This window comes from Nanorana parkeri, unplaced genomic scaffold (genome assembly GCF_000935625.1).
Source record: "Nanorana parkeri isolate BGI_ZX_2015 unplaced genomic scaffold, ASM93562v1 scaffold264, whole genome shotgun sequence".
Taxonomy (NCBI): domain Eukaryota; kingdom Metazoa; phylum Chordata; class Amphibia; order Anura; family Dicroglossidae; genus Nanorana; species Nanorana parkeri.
In genome coordinates this window covers 375,695-393,106 of record NW_017306532.1, presented here as the reverse complement: position 1 = coordinate 393,106, position 17,412 = coordinate 375,695, and the positions used below count along the sequence as shown (strand labels likewise).

At 40.1% G+C, this 17,412-nt stretch overlaps 1 protein-coding gene across 1 annotated transcript in view; it reads right to left on the bottom strand.

Annotated features, from left to right (window-relative positions):
- Positions 1-17,412, bottom strand: part of KIF26B (kinesin family member 26B) — a 326,683-nt gene that overhangs the window by 202,625 nt on the left and 106,646 nt on the right. Inside the window, exon 3 of the mRNA XM_018557066.1 lies at positions 1,236-1,772. Within this exon, the coding sequence (XP_018412568.1) occupies positions 1,236-1,772 (537 nt within the window). The remainder of the gene's footprint in view (positions 1-1,235; positions 1,773-17,412) is intronic.

Genomic DNA, 17,412 nt, shown 5'->3' with positions numbered 1-17,412 from the left:
GGCGATCGGCGGGCTATGGACCCGCTGATCGCCTATATGTGAAACACCCGGTACCGGGTGTTCGCATTGGACGGGTCTTTTCTGCCCGTGCGTGCCGGCTAGGGGGCGCGCGCGAGCAGAAAAAAAATGCCGTCTGGCGACGGCAACCCGCGAATGCGACAGTGCCGTCCGTCCGTTTTTCTACTACGGGCGGACGGCAACTGGTTAACAAAATGAATGTTTTAGTGCTTTAGGAACAGGTCACTGGCAAGAAAGAAATCCTATGAAAAGGGTTAACCTACAGGGCACTGAACCATTTCTTACAGGTCTGGGATGACTGGAGAGCACATGTTTCAGAACCAGGGGATGCCCACACCAGGTGCCATTCAGTCTAGCCAGAATCATCAGTGGAAAAAAAGAGGCAGCAATACTACACCTGTCACTGATGCAGCACAAAGCACCAAAAAAAACCCCCAAATAATTATTATTAAATGTATGATGCTACCAATGGTTTCTCTCACCAGAACTTGATAGATTAACAATTTAGATAGTAAAGTGTCAGTCCACGCAAGGTCAATATTTCAGTTTTGGCAGATGCTGGAGATTTAAACTTGACAATTTCTGTTTTACTGTCAATTCCTCTGTTGGTGAAATCTTTGTGCTTGTGATCCTGGATCTTTGAACTTGCTTTGGTTATTACTGGGAATTATCACTCCCACTGTTTGATTTTGTTTTATTTATTTTATATAATGAAGTGCAATATGGAGTGTCAAGTTATATGACATAAATCTCACTTCTGAAGTATCAAAATATAAAAGGAGTGTGTTTTATGTAACTTTTAATGTTTGAAAGATTCTAGATTACACAAACAGCGATATACCTTGCTGCTGTCCCGAGAGCTAAATTTGGACATGACAGAAATTCTTCTTTGTATAACTGCAGTCATAAACCCTCATTGATAATTGTACCGTGTCATTAAACTACAGTATCTCCAAGACCCTAGAAGGACAGTAAAAAGAGCACAACAATTGGTCATGTACCAGGATTTCCTTCTGATGTGAGTGAAAAGTACTGACACAGAGGGCAGCCATAAAAATTATGTTCAGCTAATTGGCAGCTTCTATCAGCATTTGGTAAGGAAGTTTAAAGGTCTCTATTTTACAGTGAAAACACCATTATAGCAAATGTGTCCTGTAAGAAAAATACATTAAAAAACATGTAAAAATGATAACATAAGAGCATACAAGAATACCTACTTGGTAAGGGTAGAGGGTCACACCATTAGTTCTTGACAAAGACCAAGAACCATCGAGATACTGATGAGCTTGCATGGCTACTGAATTTAAGATGTTGCCGTTGTTTGGGCTCGTGGCCATCTGAAGGCTGACTTTGGCTTGATGTGAAGGGGACCCATTCTTTTTATCTTGGCCATTGGCAATCCCAAGACTATTAGGTTTTCCGCTGTGCTTGCTAGCCACAAATCCGGGGTAATTGGGTGTGGTGTAAGCGTTTGGCATATAAACCCAGTCTCTTGGCTGAAGACTCCCCATGTGTCTTGGGCCCACAAGAGCTGGAATATTAGAATGTCCCGAAGGAGATCCAGGTGAAGCAGCATCATAGTGTTCAACATTAGCAGACTGTTCTAGGGTTGTCACCATCTGGATAGCTTCCTGTTTCAGCTGGTTTAGATGAGTGGCACATATGTCACAGCGGTTGTCTCTCTCATTCCAGGACTTTCGGATGGTGTTTGGTACTTGCAACTTATCATGTATGCCAGAAGTGATAGAAGGGTCCTGCAAAAAAAAAAAAACAGGATATGTAAACAAACCCACAAAATAAATGTTAGTTGTTTGGTCAGTTTTAATTCAAAAAAATATTATATTTTACTTGATCAGAGGATTTGCCTGTATGAATAGTATCTTACACACACATTATTAGTTCCTCTCTAATTTTGCTGTGTTTGGAATTTGTTTTTTTAGCTTAAAATTGTCTTACAGGTGTGTTCCAGTGCATTCCATGCGTTTTGATGCGTTCCATTGCATTCCAGACCAAACAAACTAGGACAAGCAGTATTTTTCTGGTCTGGTCTGGAACGGACTGCGCTGGTGTGAACAGAGGCCAGAAATAGCATAAGGATACATTAGGATGTATTTTGGGTCCGGAAACAACCTGGTCTGGTCTGGAGATGATCCAGACATGGTGTGAATGGGCCCTAAATGAAAGGGTTTTAGCTACAGTATATATACTGCACGCCAGGGTTCTTAAGATTCTGAAAAGCAGAGCTGATAACAAAACCCTTGTATACTGTATACACCAATTCTGAAATACTCTATGCAATATTAAAGCTGTATGTGCCTGGTAGCACACTGTACTGACCATGTATCGTCAACACTTTCCTGTGGCTATGCCAATGTGCTTCCATCATCACTCTTTATTTAAAATCCTGAGATGTATTCTTTATTGAATACATGCCTGGTTTTGTGACATGCAAAATAAATGCACAGGATGCATTCTGTCTTACACAAGCTTTCTGAAGAAACATTGAGATTAAAGGGAAGCAAATCAGTTTTTTATTCATTTTAATGTTATTTTTACTTAAATTATTTTAGTAAACAAAAATCTAGTTTAATGCGAAGCATTAGGTTTAATCACAAGTAAAAAAATAAAATCACGGGCTAATATTTACAGTTAAAGTTCCTAGATTTGTGAAATCTAGTGTTACACGTTACTGAACAGTTTTTTGCCCAATAAAGTACCGTATGTTCACAGAGGGCAATTCAATTCAATGACAGCCAAGAATATTGTGATATTTAGTGCAAGATACATCATCTTGTGTGGCAGAAAAGGAGATCAACTGATTCTGAGAAACTAACATGGAAAAAGATTAGTAGCAAAGGCTGTTGAATTGTCTGGTGTACAAATGCAGCCATAGTTTGTCAAGTGAGCACAAGTCACCAATTCAGGTTTTGTCAATCATGACTAATCCCAGAAGACAAATTGACACCATTTGCATGGACGTCCTATTTCCTAGGTGTTACATAGAATCCATTATAGTCCTATTCTATTTTATTTTCTGATTTCAGATAAACAAACTGACATTTCATTCCATCTCCAACAATCTACTATGTATAAATCAACATCTCAACAACAACCGAAATGTTTTGAAATAGGAATCGATGTGTAATTCTTTTGTCTATTCCATTCATAAGTGCATTCTACTTAACCATTGTTTTTAGTATGGCTAAAAGTATTTATAATAAAGACATGACGTATACCATTACATCACAATTAAAGTAGTAAAGTAAAATTTACATATCCATAGCAGAATAGTAAATGATCCATCTAGAATTACCCTTAAAGTGGATGTAAAGGCAAAACGTTTCTTTTTTTTACTTTTGGATAGAGTGGGGAATGGTTACACCCTCTGTCAAGTTTTTATTGCTGTTTGTGTCCCCACTGGGGAGATTTGCCCTGCTTATTTTCGTGGGGGCCATTGTCACCGAGACTAAAAAAAATTTCTTTAGGCAGTAAAGCAGAGATCATTGGCAGGTAAGTATTTACTGTTTACAGGTTGTATTTATTTTTTTCAGAAGTAACAGGGCCACTTTAAGGGGGCATGCACAACACTAACCACCCACACTCAAGGGGGAATACACACATCACTGACTATACATGGTAGATAGGCTTATCAATATATTTTTACAAACAGCATCCATCATAGAATTGAGGAGCATGAAAAAATGATTTAGCCTTAAGCTACAAAACAATGCATGGTGGTAATGCAGCAGCTACCTATAATTTCTACAATAGGAAAAAGTTTTACACTCTGAAATAATAAAAAACAAACTGAAAGCATGTTAAATACACAAATGAACAATCACACCTTTATGTTTTGCTCTGTAAATTACTTCCATTTTTTGCCTATAGATTTCCAGTAAGGAACCAAGTACTACAGGTTGTTAGTGAGACCATTTAGTGTCAAGGGTTAATTGGCAATCATTCTCCAATAAAAACATCAAACCCCCTTCTTCTGGCATCTATAAAGATCTCTACAGTATGGAACAAGAAAAAACACTTATTCACAAAAGGGTGAAGAGTTTGGAGAAGGAAGGAGAAGTGAATAATCTAGGCCAAAATAGCTGATTTGGAAAAATTGTCCAATTCAGCTCACTTTAAAGTTCAAATATATTCTCCTAGATTGTTCACTTCTCCTGCCTTCTGCAAACTCCTCACACTTCTGTGAATAACCCCGCTAATAATCATTCCATTTAGCAGGCCATAAGTGGTCTACTAACACTAATAAACAACCTAATGCTAACTTAAGTTTCCAACTGGGATGTCAGTTGAATAAATGCTGACAGGTCTGAGAAGATCTAAGCCACTTGACTTGTGTGGTCTAAAGAGTTCTGATTACATACCTATATAAATATTCCCCAAGCAACACCAAAAACATCAGGATTAAGAACGAGAGTAAAATAGCTTACACATAGCTGGTAACTCTAGCAATGTGCATTGGTCACAGGTGAGCAGAAACAGATTGGATAAGTGGCTAGTTTTAAACTGTACTTCCACTTTTGCAGCCAAATATAATACCGGCTATTTTATATTACATGTTCTCATTCACACAGCATTAAAAAAACAATTCCAGAAGAAAAGTGTGTCTCTCAACTTTATTTTTCTCTGGAATTCAAGGGAGATGGGGAGGTTAATGTTTACCATAAACAACCCTGTCTGTATTGTGCTACCAGTTCTCATTATCAGTTGTAATCTAGATTTGGACACACGGGGTTGACTTACTAAAGGCAAATAGGCAGAGGCGTATCTCCAATAAATTGCGTCCCATCTGGGTGGGACACCGGCCAGAGCATCCCATCCTAAGAGCTGGGCAGGAGATACATAAGAGTCTTACACATCTCCCCACCTGGTTCTTAGCAACCTGGGACGCTTTGGCCGGCGTCCTGCCCTGATACACAACTCCCCGCCCACTCTGGCTGCTAAGATTCAATGATGGACATCAGCTTCACCGTATTCAGTAAGCTAAGGGAAAACTTCCTTGCAAAGTGACCAACCTATTTGCAGTGGTGTATTCAGAGTATGGCACCAGCCCTCAGTGCTACCTGAAGGGGGTGCCGCTCCTTGGGTCAGCCAAAGTTTGCTGACCCATAGAGACAGCTGACCTTTCTTTCTCTCCCCACCCTTCTCCCATACATATTTTCCCACCTGGCTCTTAGCAACCTGGGACACCTGTCAACCAGTGACGTCACTGTGAGGGAGATGTGTAAGGGCCATTTTTCTTTATTAGTTTTTTTTTTTTTCATGTGAAGTGAATTTTCACTGCATTCACCAAGATAAGGGAAATATCCTTTGCAAAGTAAAACATTGCCTTGCAAAGTGAACAGTCAATTTGCCTTTAGTAAACTAAGCCCCGTCTATCCTAACAAAAAGGTTACTGATCTAGAAGCATTGTATAGTAATAAGAGGAAACTCATAATGTCCCTAGTATTTCTATGGGGACTGCCAGAGTTTCCTGTCACTTGGAAGTTGTAGAGGGAAGTTTGCAACCTGTCCAAAGGCCTGCACTATAGGGTCAACTAAAAGGTAAAATATATATATATATATATACCTATATATAGATAGATATATCTATATATAGATATATATTTATTTATTTATTATTTAAATTATTGTGTTTCAGGTTATTGTGTGTGAACCGGTCATTTGGATGTAGAAAAAGCAGCAATCATAGCTATTCATTTCCATTTGTTTCCTTCATTATGAACTGAAATACCTCCCTTTCCCATGTATATGTGCACACACAAACACATAAATAAAATAAATCCACAATTAGTAATGTCTGGGGCACTTGTTTTAGGATAAAAGATATTTCCCGATACATAGATACTGCAATACTACAGTCTTTAAGAATGACTTTGGAGCCTTAAAGAACAAAAAGATCCTTAATAAGAGCTGCCAGACCCCCACCGCGACAGCTAAAGGAGTTTAGGCCCCCCATCTGCTTATCAGCATATGGTGTTTGGGGAAGACAGAGTTGAGACATCACATTACACTTGCCTTATCTTTGTCTGGAGCAGGCTACTGAGGAGGAGCTGCTTGTAACAAGTTTCTGACAAGTCTTTTGTTACAACATATGCTGCTTTTTGGATGAAGATAACCACAGCTCTTTTTCCATGTTAATCTTTGTTATTAAAAGGGGGTTATGGTAGACAAAGAACTGTTTATGTTGCCAAGTGCTGGACACGTAATAAGCAATGGGTAAAGCATATCAGAATGGTCTGTCTGCTGGAATTGTACAATGGTAAAAAAAATATGGAAAAATGTTACAAGAGCGATGAGTAATATGCACAGTGAGCCAATTAAAATGTTTAAACTGTTTTAAAATATAGTACTTGTTGCTGCTGGTAAAGTTTTTCAATGTAGAAAGGAAGAAATTATGCACAAATTTCAATGATCCTATTAAGACCATGTTTACTGGGTTTTTAGAATGAGACATTCTGCCTGTTTAACCTTGTACTTAAAGCCTACCCTTAAACTACCCTTTCAGTGGGGCTTCCCTCTTCCTTTTTAGGAAACTGAAGATAAGCACTTTAGCGTGATTCTTGCTACCCTGGTGGTCAGCATTCTCCTCTTCTCCCCCTCCATCCTGGCAGGTGGAATCTCCCTTGAAGTCCTCATGTTTAATGTAGGTCTATGGAACCTGCATTAAACGTGATCATGTCAGTGGTCCTTAGCGTGCTAAAGCGCAGGGGATAATATGCTGTGGGGATCGGTCTAGCAGCCGAGAGGGAGCTGCCAGGAATGGGGATCAAGTAAGTAAATGTGCTTTACTCCACTAACCCGGACAAAAAAACAGCACTCTGTCAATCCCTGCACTGACTTCCAATCGCCCAAAGGATAAAATTTAAAATATTAACAACCGCTTACAAAGCCATTCACAACTCTGCCCCATCTACATCTCAAACCTTGTCTCTAAGTATCACCCTGACCGTCCCCTACGCTCCTCCCAAGACCTCTTGCTCTCTAGCTCCCTTGTCAACTCCTCCCATGCTCGCCTCCAGGACTTCACTAGAGTCTCCCCCATTCTGTGGAACTCTTTACCCCAACCTGTCCATCTATCTCCTACTCTGACCACCTTTAGGCGATCCCTTAAGACTCATCTCTTCAGGGAAGCTTATCCAACCTAACCACTGAAATATACATTTCTCAAACAATTCATCCCCACACAGCTATCTCCTCATGTCACTTCCCCCTCTCTTTTAGATTGTAAGCCATCAGGGGCAGGGCCCTTCTTACCATCTTGTCTTGAATTGTATTGTAATGTCTTCCTTATATTGTAAAGCGCTGCACAAACTGTTGGCACTATATAAATCCTGTATAATAATAATAATATGTGAGCCCAACGTGATTTATGGACCTTTTAAAATTTATGGCTAACATACTTGTGTTTTTTATCAGCGGTACTCAAGTATTTGTCAGATTTTTTTTTTTTATCACAGGCCCAGTTAAGGTTTTTGCGTATTATTAGAGAGGACACTTGCATTATGATGTACAGTAAATCATGTATTCAAACTTTTCAAATTGGACCTCCCCGATATTTAAGAAATGTAATTATGGCAATATATATCCTACAGCACTTATAGCTGAAGCAGCTAGGAAACCGCAGAGAGATGACATCACAGGAAGTGATATTTTTCTATTTTTCACTGCATAGGAGGTTTACTTGCAATGAGAGGATTGTTGATACAAAAAGGGGAATAACAGCATAGTATAGAAGTTTTGTAGAAGGTATCTTGTAGTTGGGTTTTAACATAAAGTCTCCCTGTGCATGGGGTACATTTAGTAAAAACAAAAAACAACAAAGAATTTCCAGCTTTCTGGCTTTTACAGACCAGGCTTCCCCCAGGTCTAGAAAACTGACAGTATATTACAGTCAGTCCCAAAACAGCATTTATTGATATAACACCTAGAGATGTGACCACCTGTTAACACTTAACACATCTCAATTAACCCTCTGCACAATGCTAACAAAGTCTGCAAAAACATGATTGTATTTTTATACTCTTGATTGAAACAACAGCCACAGAGGAAGTGTCAGCAAGTAAGTGTGGAAAGGCAGTTAATAGGATAATGAGAGACTTATTGACGTTAGAGCCTCATTGGCTATACTGTTCCCTGTAGAAACAGATATCTTGTGCAGGAATGGTGGTAAAATCGACAGTTCTATGTCAGTGACACAAAATAATAGTTGTCTGACCTTTGAATTCTTGAGAGACGGACAAGCTCTCAGGCTCGCTGCAAAGCAATTTGTGCCAGGTGCTCTAATTGGCATGCCAGATTCAAATTTATGTATCCAAACAGTTAATACTCTATGTGTTTTCAATAGTTTGTGTCTATATTAGGCCTTGTGCACACCAAGCGCGGAGCAGGTGCAGAGCAGAGCAGTTACAGACTGGAGCAAAACTGCGTCCAATGTATTCCAAAGGTATTTTTAGCTCCAGTTCACATTGCAGCGTTCAGTTCCAGAGCAGGTCCAGAGCAGGTAAAAAAACTGCAGCAGGCCCTATTTTACCTGCTCTGGACCTGATCTGGAACGCATGCAAATGCACCAAAAACGGCCCGAAACGCATCAAAAACGCGGCAAAAACGCGGCACAACCCACTGCACTGCGTGTGCAGAAACCTGAGCAGATCTGCTCTGCATTTGGTGTGAACAAGGCCTTATGTTTGTTATGTGATTACCATGGCGAACAGACTTAAACTCTACAAGACACATATGGAGGGGGAAGACCGGGTTCTTACAAGGGAACAAAGTTTATTGTGCAATACTAGTCATCTTGTCAAATCACAGCAAAGAAATCATGTCCTCAGTCTAACATGTAGTCTTTTTTTTTGTGTCCAGCCACAACTTTTATTTAGGTTTGGATGGAGTGAGGAGGGATTAGAACCCTTGTTGGAATTATATTTGGGTCAATTTCCCCTTATGGCACTAATGACAACAACGGTTTCAGCAGCCAGGAAGTGAGGCAAAATCTCCAACTGGAACATAGGCATTAATAAAAACTGACTCAGGTTTCAACCTTCCCCTACCCTGCTCTACATTTTAAAAAAATGTTTTCTGTTTGTGTTCCTAGGAGTGCCAGTCTCCTGTGATCTCACTGGTTCCTCCTACTAACCTCCTTGTCAAGACAGAAGACAGTAGTGGTGTGGAGGTTGGAAGGAGGAACCAGTAGGTGCTGTGGGGGACCAAGAAGATCAACACTCCCGGAAGTGTAAGTTTCCCAGTGGACTTTGGGGAACATTCCTCAAGGATGGAGCGGTGTTTAGCAGCATGTAGAGTGCTGTGGTAATATGCTCTTTAAAGTGCACATGTTGGTGCATGTCCATGTTTTGGTCCATCACCAGCCTATTTAAATGAATGGGCTACCTAAAGTCATGGGTTAACGCACACAACACACCAGGCCTGAAAAGGCCCTCACATGCATGTATATAAGAACTTCTGACTTTTCCCTGAATTTCCTGAACTGCATAGTGGTTCCAGGTCACTGACAAAAAAAAATTAAAATACTGAAATCAGTGGGTCAGCATGACAGTCACTCATCTGGCAATAGAGGGTAAAAAAGGCAACCCTTGCATGTCTTTCATGCTGGTCACTTCTGAGCTTGCAGTATAGTGGGATGAAACTCACCCATGCGACTTAGCCTTCATTCAACAGGAGCTACCAGAATATTTCCCCCAATAAAAAATAATCAAACATTACAAACCTGCTGTAGAAATATTTTACATATTTTCTAATGATATAATTTTTTTTAGTTAAACCATTTGCAATTTTAAACACCACAACAAACTTTAACCAAATTGCTCAAATTTGCATATTCATTTTTTTATTATTTATTGCAAGAGTAACAGAATTAATACTTGATGCAATTTACTTCACTGTTAACACTCGCAGTAGCATCACAGTTAGAATAAAATGAACAAGTCTCAGAGTAACTGGGATGGCATGTGTGCATATTGCTTGTAGTGTATATGTCAAGTGTCCTGTCACTTTTTAGATATGAGTCTGCATTGACCAGGAGTTTTCTCTCATACTAATGTGAAGTAGCCCTTCATGGCTGCATACATATTTACCCTTGTCATGACTTATTACACTTATCACCAATGTCGCCTTGACTGACAGACATACACTTATCTAGGTTTAAAAGTGGAAGATTAAACCTGTTTTTATTTCCACCCCCCTCCTTTCTTATCTTGGGTTGAGCCCAAGTAGCATACTTACCCACCCAGTGTATCCAGCATTGTCCAACTGTGATCCACTGGTCCCCCACCGCATGCCCTGTCTTGTGCCGTCATCTTTCTTTCTGACATCATTGAGGGCCAGGTGTCTTTTCCAAGTTCTTGCAGCGATGACATGCCTACAGCTGCTCCCTGTAAGCTGAAGCCTCCTGAGATATGTGACGTAGATATCTTTGGAGGCTGTTGGTGCACAATACAAGTCATTCTCAACTGGATGACAATGGAGGGCAAAGGGGCAGGGTAAGGGCTGCACTGAGGGATTAACAAAACAAAAAAAGTAAATTTAAAAAAAAGTCCACTTTTTAAGCAGGTGGGGGAGAGGGTGGACTGGAAGGCTGCAATGAGGTGAAGTGCTCTATTGGATTGAAGGTCCGATATAACATCTTTGATGTTGTATTGAAGCAGCAGAACGATTTACCTCTTTCTAAGCAGCCCTGTCAGGCTGTGGGTAAACCCTCCATGTTAGATAGCTACCGTAGTTAGTCAAAAACAAATCAGAAGTTCTAACTTGGTCTCTCAGTCTATGCCAGCCTTTCTCAACCAGGGTTTCTACAGAGGTTGTAAGTAGCTTCTGACACCAATAATCTTTTTAACTATCTGTAAGGAGGATAGTCTTAGTGTAAGTACCATTCTCTCACAGACCACCAGTGGAATGAGGCACAATGTAAGGAGGTGCTTTTCTATTGACTGAGGGTACGATGGCATTTCTTCATTGCTCAACATGTAAAGCAGTGGTTCTCAACCTTTCTAGGGCCGGGACCCCTTGATAACATTTGCCAAGTTGTGGTGACCACCAGAAATAAAAAACATAATTTAACGTAGTTGGTCATTTGTTAGAAATAAATGCATTTTCAAATGCAACTATGTGAATCTGAGTTCTTGAATTTATACTGATATCAGCCTATTGCATTCCCCTGTACAGTGGGATTGGAAGAGGGAGGGTGAGTACTATAAAGCCAATGAGTCAGTGCAGTATGCACATGTGCTGACAAGGATCATGCTGAGAGGACAGAGGAGGGAGATGACCCTATCAGTAGGCTGCTGCTCCTTCATTGTCCAATCACAGAGCGAGGGAAGGGGCTTGTCCAAGCTTTAAAGCTTAATTGCAGAAGATAACAGTAAGATCATCAAGCATGGTGTACTGTCTGGCAGGGCTCTGAAAAACTCAGGACTCAAAATGATTAATCCTTTACTAGGTGAAACACTTTGCATATATCTATTTGAATTGTGTATTTAACTATTTTCCTGGAATTTACCTTCAACCGATTGAGTGTTTTAAATGGGGAAAACGGTGGGGTTGATTTATTTAAGGAGCAGACGCTACTCTATAACCAAAGTAAATATTCACTGAGCTTAGTAAATAAAGTGAAGCTGTGTTCACTTCAATCAAGCAAACATGTTGTAGCACAAATCCTGTTTTTCTAATTTCCAACACACATAATTGGATGTTCAAAGTGAATAGAAGTTCACCATTATTTACTAACATTCACTGTCCTAACCGAACAGCCTTTAACTCCTCTCCTGTAAAGACATAGGTGTTCATTTACTAAATGAAGTCATCTCTGTTGTTAAATTTCATGCTCTTTCCAAAATGGAAATCAAATCTCAGCTTTCATATCTTAGTATAATATTAACATTATGGCTTCATTCACACTAACACTCTTGCATTTAGGCTATTTAAATGCAGGATAAAGAATATTGGAACAAACTTTATGCTTCCCAGGTCAAGTTCTCCTGCCTTCAGAGTTTCTTATACCCTGGATACACAGAATTCTGTTTTCTCAAAACACAGCTGCACTGCACGCACGTAAATGCAGGTAAATGCCCAGTTTGAATAATATAATTAAAAATCATTGCAGACATCTATATGCAAGTAGAAATGTTTTTAAACCTATATAAGTGGATATTTGTCAGGGCGGATATATGAGGCCTAACAGTTGAGAACTACATTCTGACAGTACGTATTAGGGATGCACCGATACCAATACTGGTATCGGTACTGGTGCCGATACCAGAAATTCCGGTCAGAGGAAAATTTCCTCTGACCGGCAGTGCCGTAGGAGAACATAGAGCCGGCCTTTCCGGGCAATCAGGAAGCCGGGTGGCGAGTAATGACCAGCCACCCGGCTTCCTGATTGGCCAGGAAGCTGGCTCCATGCTGATTGGCTGGGAGGGCCACTTTCCAGCCAATTAGCATTCAGCCGGCTTTACAGGCCAATCAGGAAGCCGGAGGGTGGGTCATTACTCGCTTCCTGACAATCGAGCCGGCCAAACAACATGGAGCCAGCTTCCCGGGCAATGAGGAAGCCAAGCGGCACGCCATTACCCACCTCCCGGCTTCCTAATTGCCCGGTAAGCCAGCTCCATGGAAGCGGAGGCATCGGCGAGTACCGAAAGCAAAATATCGGTACTCAATACCAAGAAGACGGTATCGGTGCGTCCTTAGTATGTATAATAATTTATAGAAATACCTTTTGCTGAGAGATTAATTTCTTTGTGTTCTTTCCAGACTGTCATGTTTTGTATCTAATTCAACCTTATTATGCCGTATATTTTGAAAGACTAGCTAATGCTCCCACGGACCACATTTTGGCTAAACAATAATGTTAAATAAATTATCCTGATGATAAATGTTTAAAGTTCACTCAATTACTTTCAATGAATGCCCTTGTAAAGCCATCCATCACTTGTAAATCAAAGATATATTTCATAAACAGTGTACTAGCTTTGGCAAGAGGCCCGTGCATTCTATTTTTAGCTTCATGTTTTCATGGGAGACTGTTTCAGCCAAATTTGGAATTCAATTATAATACAATGCATTCATTACCTGAACTTTGTGGCACTGACTTTTACCGTTTGACTTCTTTATATTCTTAAATACGTGCAAAACACCTAATCATGAGTTACTGAGATAAACAAGGTATATCTGAGATCACATGATGCTTTCAGAGCTATTAAATGCATACCTTCTAATATACAAATGTAACAAAAATTACATTGAGACTTCAATAGTTTGAAGTCAATAACTGTATTAAGATTCCTTCATAACATAATAATACAAGAGGGAAAAAAGGGAAAAATAGTAAAGTTAACTGGCATTTGCTTTTTGTTTAATTGTTTAAAATGCTCAATAAACTTGGGTTCCACCATTTTGCCATGTATGCCTTTAACTGGGATAAAGCTGGGAGGAAAAAGTGGCAGTGTGGGCCCTCTAAACCTTACTGTTTTCAGCACTGAACTCAGGCAGTAGAGACGACTGCCTCTAATAGTGGTCTACTGTCTAACACTGAGCCTACACTGCATCAAGAAGGAAATAATGCAATTTAATAACAGCAACCACAGCTTCACTATTATATCATTTTATAGACAGAGATTCAGAATATTACAAATGCCTTTGTATTATTCTTTACAAAAAAAAATGCAGCATAGCATTACATTATCCTCTATGAGCAAAATGTATGTATTCTTGTAGGTATTTTGGCAGCACAGTGACATAGTAGTTAGCACTTCTGCTTTGCAGCACTGGCAGTCCCTAGTTCCTTACCCTGGTCAGGACACTATCTGCCTGGTGATACCATACAGATGATACTAAACTGTGTAGGGCAGTAAATTCTCAAGAAGACATGGATTCATTTCAACAGGACCTAGATAAAATTGAAGCCTAGGCTGCAAAATGGCAAATGTGGTTTAACATTGAAAAATGCAAGGTAGAAGTTTGCACACACGTTACTTGCATATGGGAGCAAGAAACGTGTGTGCAAACTACTACTTAGGGGATGTTCCATTGGAGAAGTCAGACATAGAGAAGGACCTGGGGGTGCTAATAGATCACAGACTCAGCACTAGCATGCAATGCCAAGCAGCGGCCAGCAAACAAACAGGGATTTTGGCAAGGTATAAAAACAAAATTTTACCACACACACACGCCTGTTGAACTAGATGGATCTGTGTCTTAACTCAGCCTTACTTACTATGCAGATATTTTGGCAGCAGAGTGGCTTAGTAGTTAGCACTTCTGCCTTGCAGCACTGGGAGTCCCTAGTTCCTACCCTGTACAGGCACTATCTACATGGAGTTTGCATGTTCTCAGTGGGTTTTCTCTGAGTACTACAGTTTCCTCTCACACACTCAAGACATGCTGGTGGGTTAAATGGCTCCTGTCTAAATTGGCCCTAGTATGTATATGTATGTATGTAAGGGACTTTAGAGTGTAAGCTCCTTGAGGGCAGGGACTGATGTGAATAAATAGTATGTCAAGTTCTGAGTAAATTGTTGGCGCTATATAAATACCTGTAATAATAGATATTTGCATGCTGTGATGTAGTAATATGAATGTTTCTGTAAAAGGACATACAACAAAATGTTCCCTGCTCTGCTCTTAAGAGGCATAACCTATATTATTATTATTATACAGGATTTATATAGCACCAACAGTTTGCGCAGTGCTTTACAATATAAGGCTGGGCACAGACCTTACAACCATCGCAAGACTTTTGTCTTGCGATGGTTGTAAGGTAATTTAAAAAACGTACGATCTGCCTATCTTGGACAGGCAGATCGTACCTGTGATGATCACAAGCTCGCTGAGGGGCGGGCTTCCGATGACCGCAATGCTGAACGGGCAGTGTGCGCTTGCGCACACCGGCCCGTCCGGCTTTTATCTTACGTACATGCTACACACCGGCTGAAAATCGTACGATTCTCGGCGGGTTTTTGAACATGTTCGTAAGATAAAAGTCGTGCGACCTTACAGTAATAGAGGTCGCATGGCTTCCACACACCTTACAATAATCGTACGATCGCAGGATTTCCCGTGAATATCGTGCGATTTTTGCAAAGTGTGTTGGCACCTTAAGGAAGACATTACAATCACAATACAATTCAAGACAAGATGGTAAGGAGGACCCAATTAATTCATTGATGTCTCTAAATAGATAGGAGATATTTAGAGGGCAAGGCGAATGCTACCAATTTAATATGTTAGGAACCATTGACAAATAGCTTATTGCTTGCCCACAATTTAGGCATGCCAGCCCTGATAAATCTGAATGAAGATCCACTGTGCGCTTTGCAGAGTGAGAAGCACAAGCCTTAGCTGGCACGAAGATAAGGTAAGCGAATCCTTTGTGTAATGTCTGTGTTTAATAGGTGAAGTTAATGTGTATTTCACACACTGGGACATCAGCCAAAAGGATTTACCTCTAAGTTCTGTAAAATCTCCACCACCTTACACAAAGCGTAATGCAGATATTTGAATTAAACTATATACCAAGAATTAGCTAAGCCTTGTTGTACGAGTCATGCAGAAGATATGGAGATGGAATTCAGTGAAAAGCTTTGGCAAGTCACGTTGGCTGGGGCAAACTGTGAAAGAGCATTATCTGACAATGTGTTGTGAGCTGATATCTAAATGATGAAGAAGGGAGTGAATAGCAGAACTATCTAAACACAAATAAACAGCTCAGCGGGACGGCACTTCCAGCTCAGAAGGTAATGATTCATTTTCTTTACCTGAATCTCTACAGTATGCAAGCAACCAATATAAAATATAGAGTTCCTTGAGATTATAGAATCATTTAATAAAACTGCAGAAATGGTGACATATATTGAGAAGTTTATTTCCCATCTGTCCAATATAAAAAGGCAGTGTATTTTTAGATTTAAAGCGGACCTTGCACTAAAAATGCAAAGTCTGCTTATTTGCTTTGGCCTTCGACCATTTCAAAACAATGCAATGAATTAAAAAAACTGTAGGCCAAAAAGTTAAATAGACTTACCTACAGCCCCACGACACATAGAGGAGGGTGGCACCACGCTCCTTCTGGCAAGTTACCAGGAAATATTGAGTAGCCTAAGGTTGGCCATATACTGTTAGAATTTTAGCCAGTTGGTAGAAATCAGCCAAAATTCGTACATTTTGTACTCATGCCGGCTCAATAAAAGTTGATTACTTTAGTGCTTGTTCACACCAAGTGCGGAGCAGATGCAGAGCAGTTACAGAACGCATCAAAAATGCATCCAATGTATTACAATGGTATTTTGGACTGTAGTTCACACCACAGCAGTCCGTTCCCGAAAAACTGCAACATGCCCTATTTTTTCTGCTCTGGAACGCACCAAAACCCATGCAAACACATAAAAATGCATGCAAATGCCCTGTAATGCACTGGACTACACCTGAAAGCCCATTTTAGGCAAAAAAATCTAAAATGTGTCAAAATGCACTGCATTTGCAGAAACGCATGCAGATCTGGTCCAGATTTGGTGTGAACAAGCCCTAAACAATTTTTGTCACAGGAGCTGGGCTGAAAATTTTGACCCAACAGTTTGGCCCCTTTCACACAGGCGGTGTCGATTCTGATCAGCAGGGAAGCCATGCACAGATTCCCTGGTGATCAGAGCAGTACAGAATGGATGTTAGGACCCATGTTAGGTCTATGGAGAGTCAGATGTAAGCAGACGTGTCAGTTTACATCCACTCACCTCCTATCCGCTCAGGTCCACCAAAATGAACCTCTTTTCCTTTTTTTTTGCCTCAGACCTAGATGGACTCAGAGGTAAACAAACAGATATAAACAGACGCACAGTTGCCCTTAGAGTTACATTGCATTTCTGAACATATCTGCCTGAACAACAGACTACCCGGAATGCCATGTGAAAAGGGGCCTTAGTGAACTACTACACATCTAAGCTCTCTTTACTCTTAGAAACACTGACTTTAATCAGTTACAGATATATGAAATGTTCCATTCAGAAAGCACTGTGACCTTCTTAGGGGAGCTGCCCGCTGAGAAAATGTAATATTATCTTAATGAATGCTTTTATGGGGTGCCTCAAGCATACATATATACCAATCTTTAAAAGCAATAATACAGCAGTAATACCAGTACAATATGCTATTATCCTGTAAGCATGAGCACAAGTAAGCAGTAACCAATGCATCTATGCTTCCTTTGCTCAATGGCTAATTATCCATGAGACTTTTTAAAAGTTTAATAACTCCAGCAGTTAACTCTGACTTTAATTAGTATAGATCAAAAGCAATGTGTGCTCTACTGGAACACAATTACAGATGCTTGGGGACTTGTAAGCATTCCAAAACAGCGCCTGTTTTTTTTTTTTT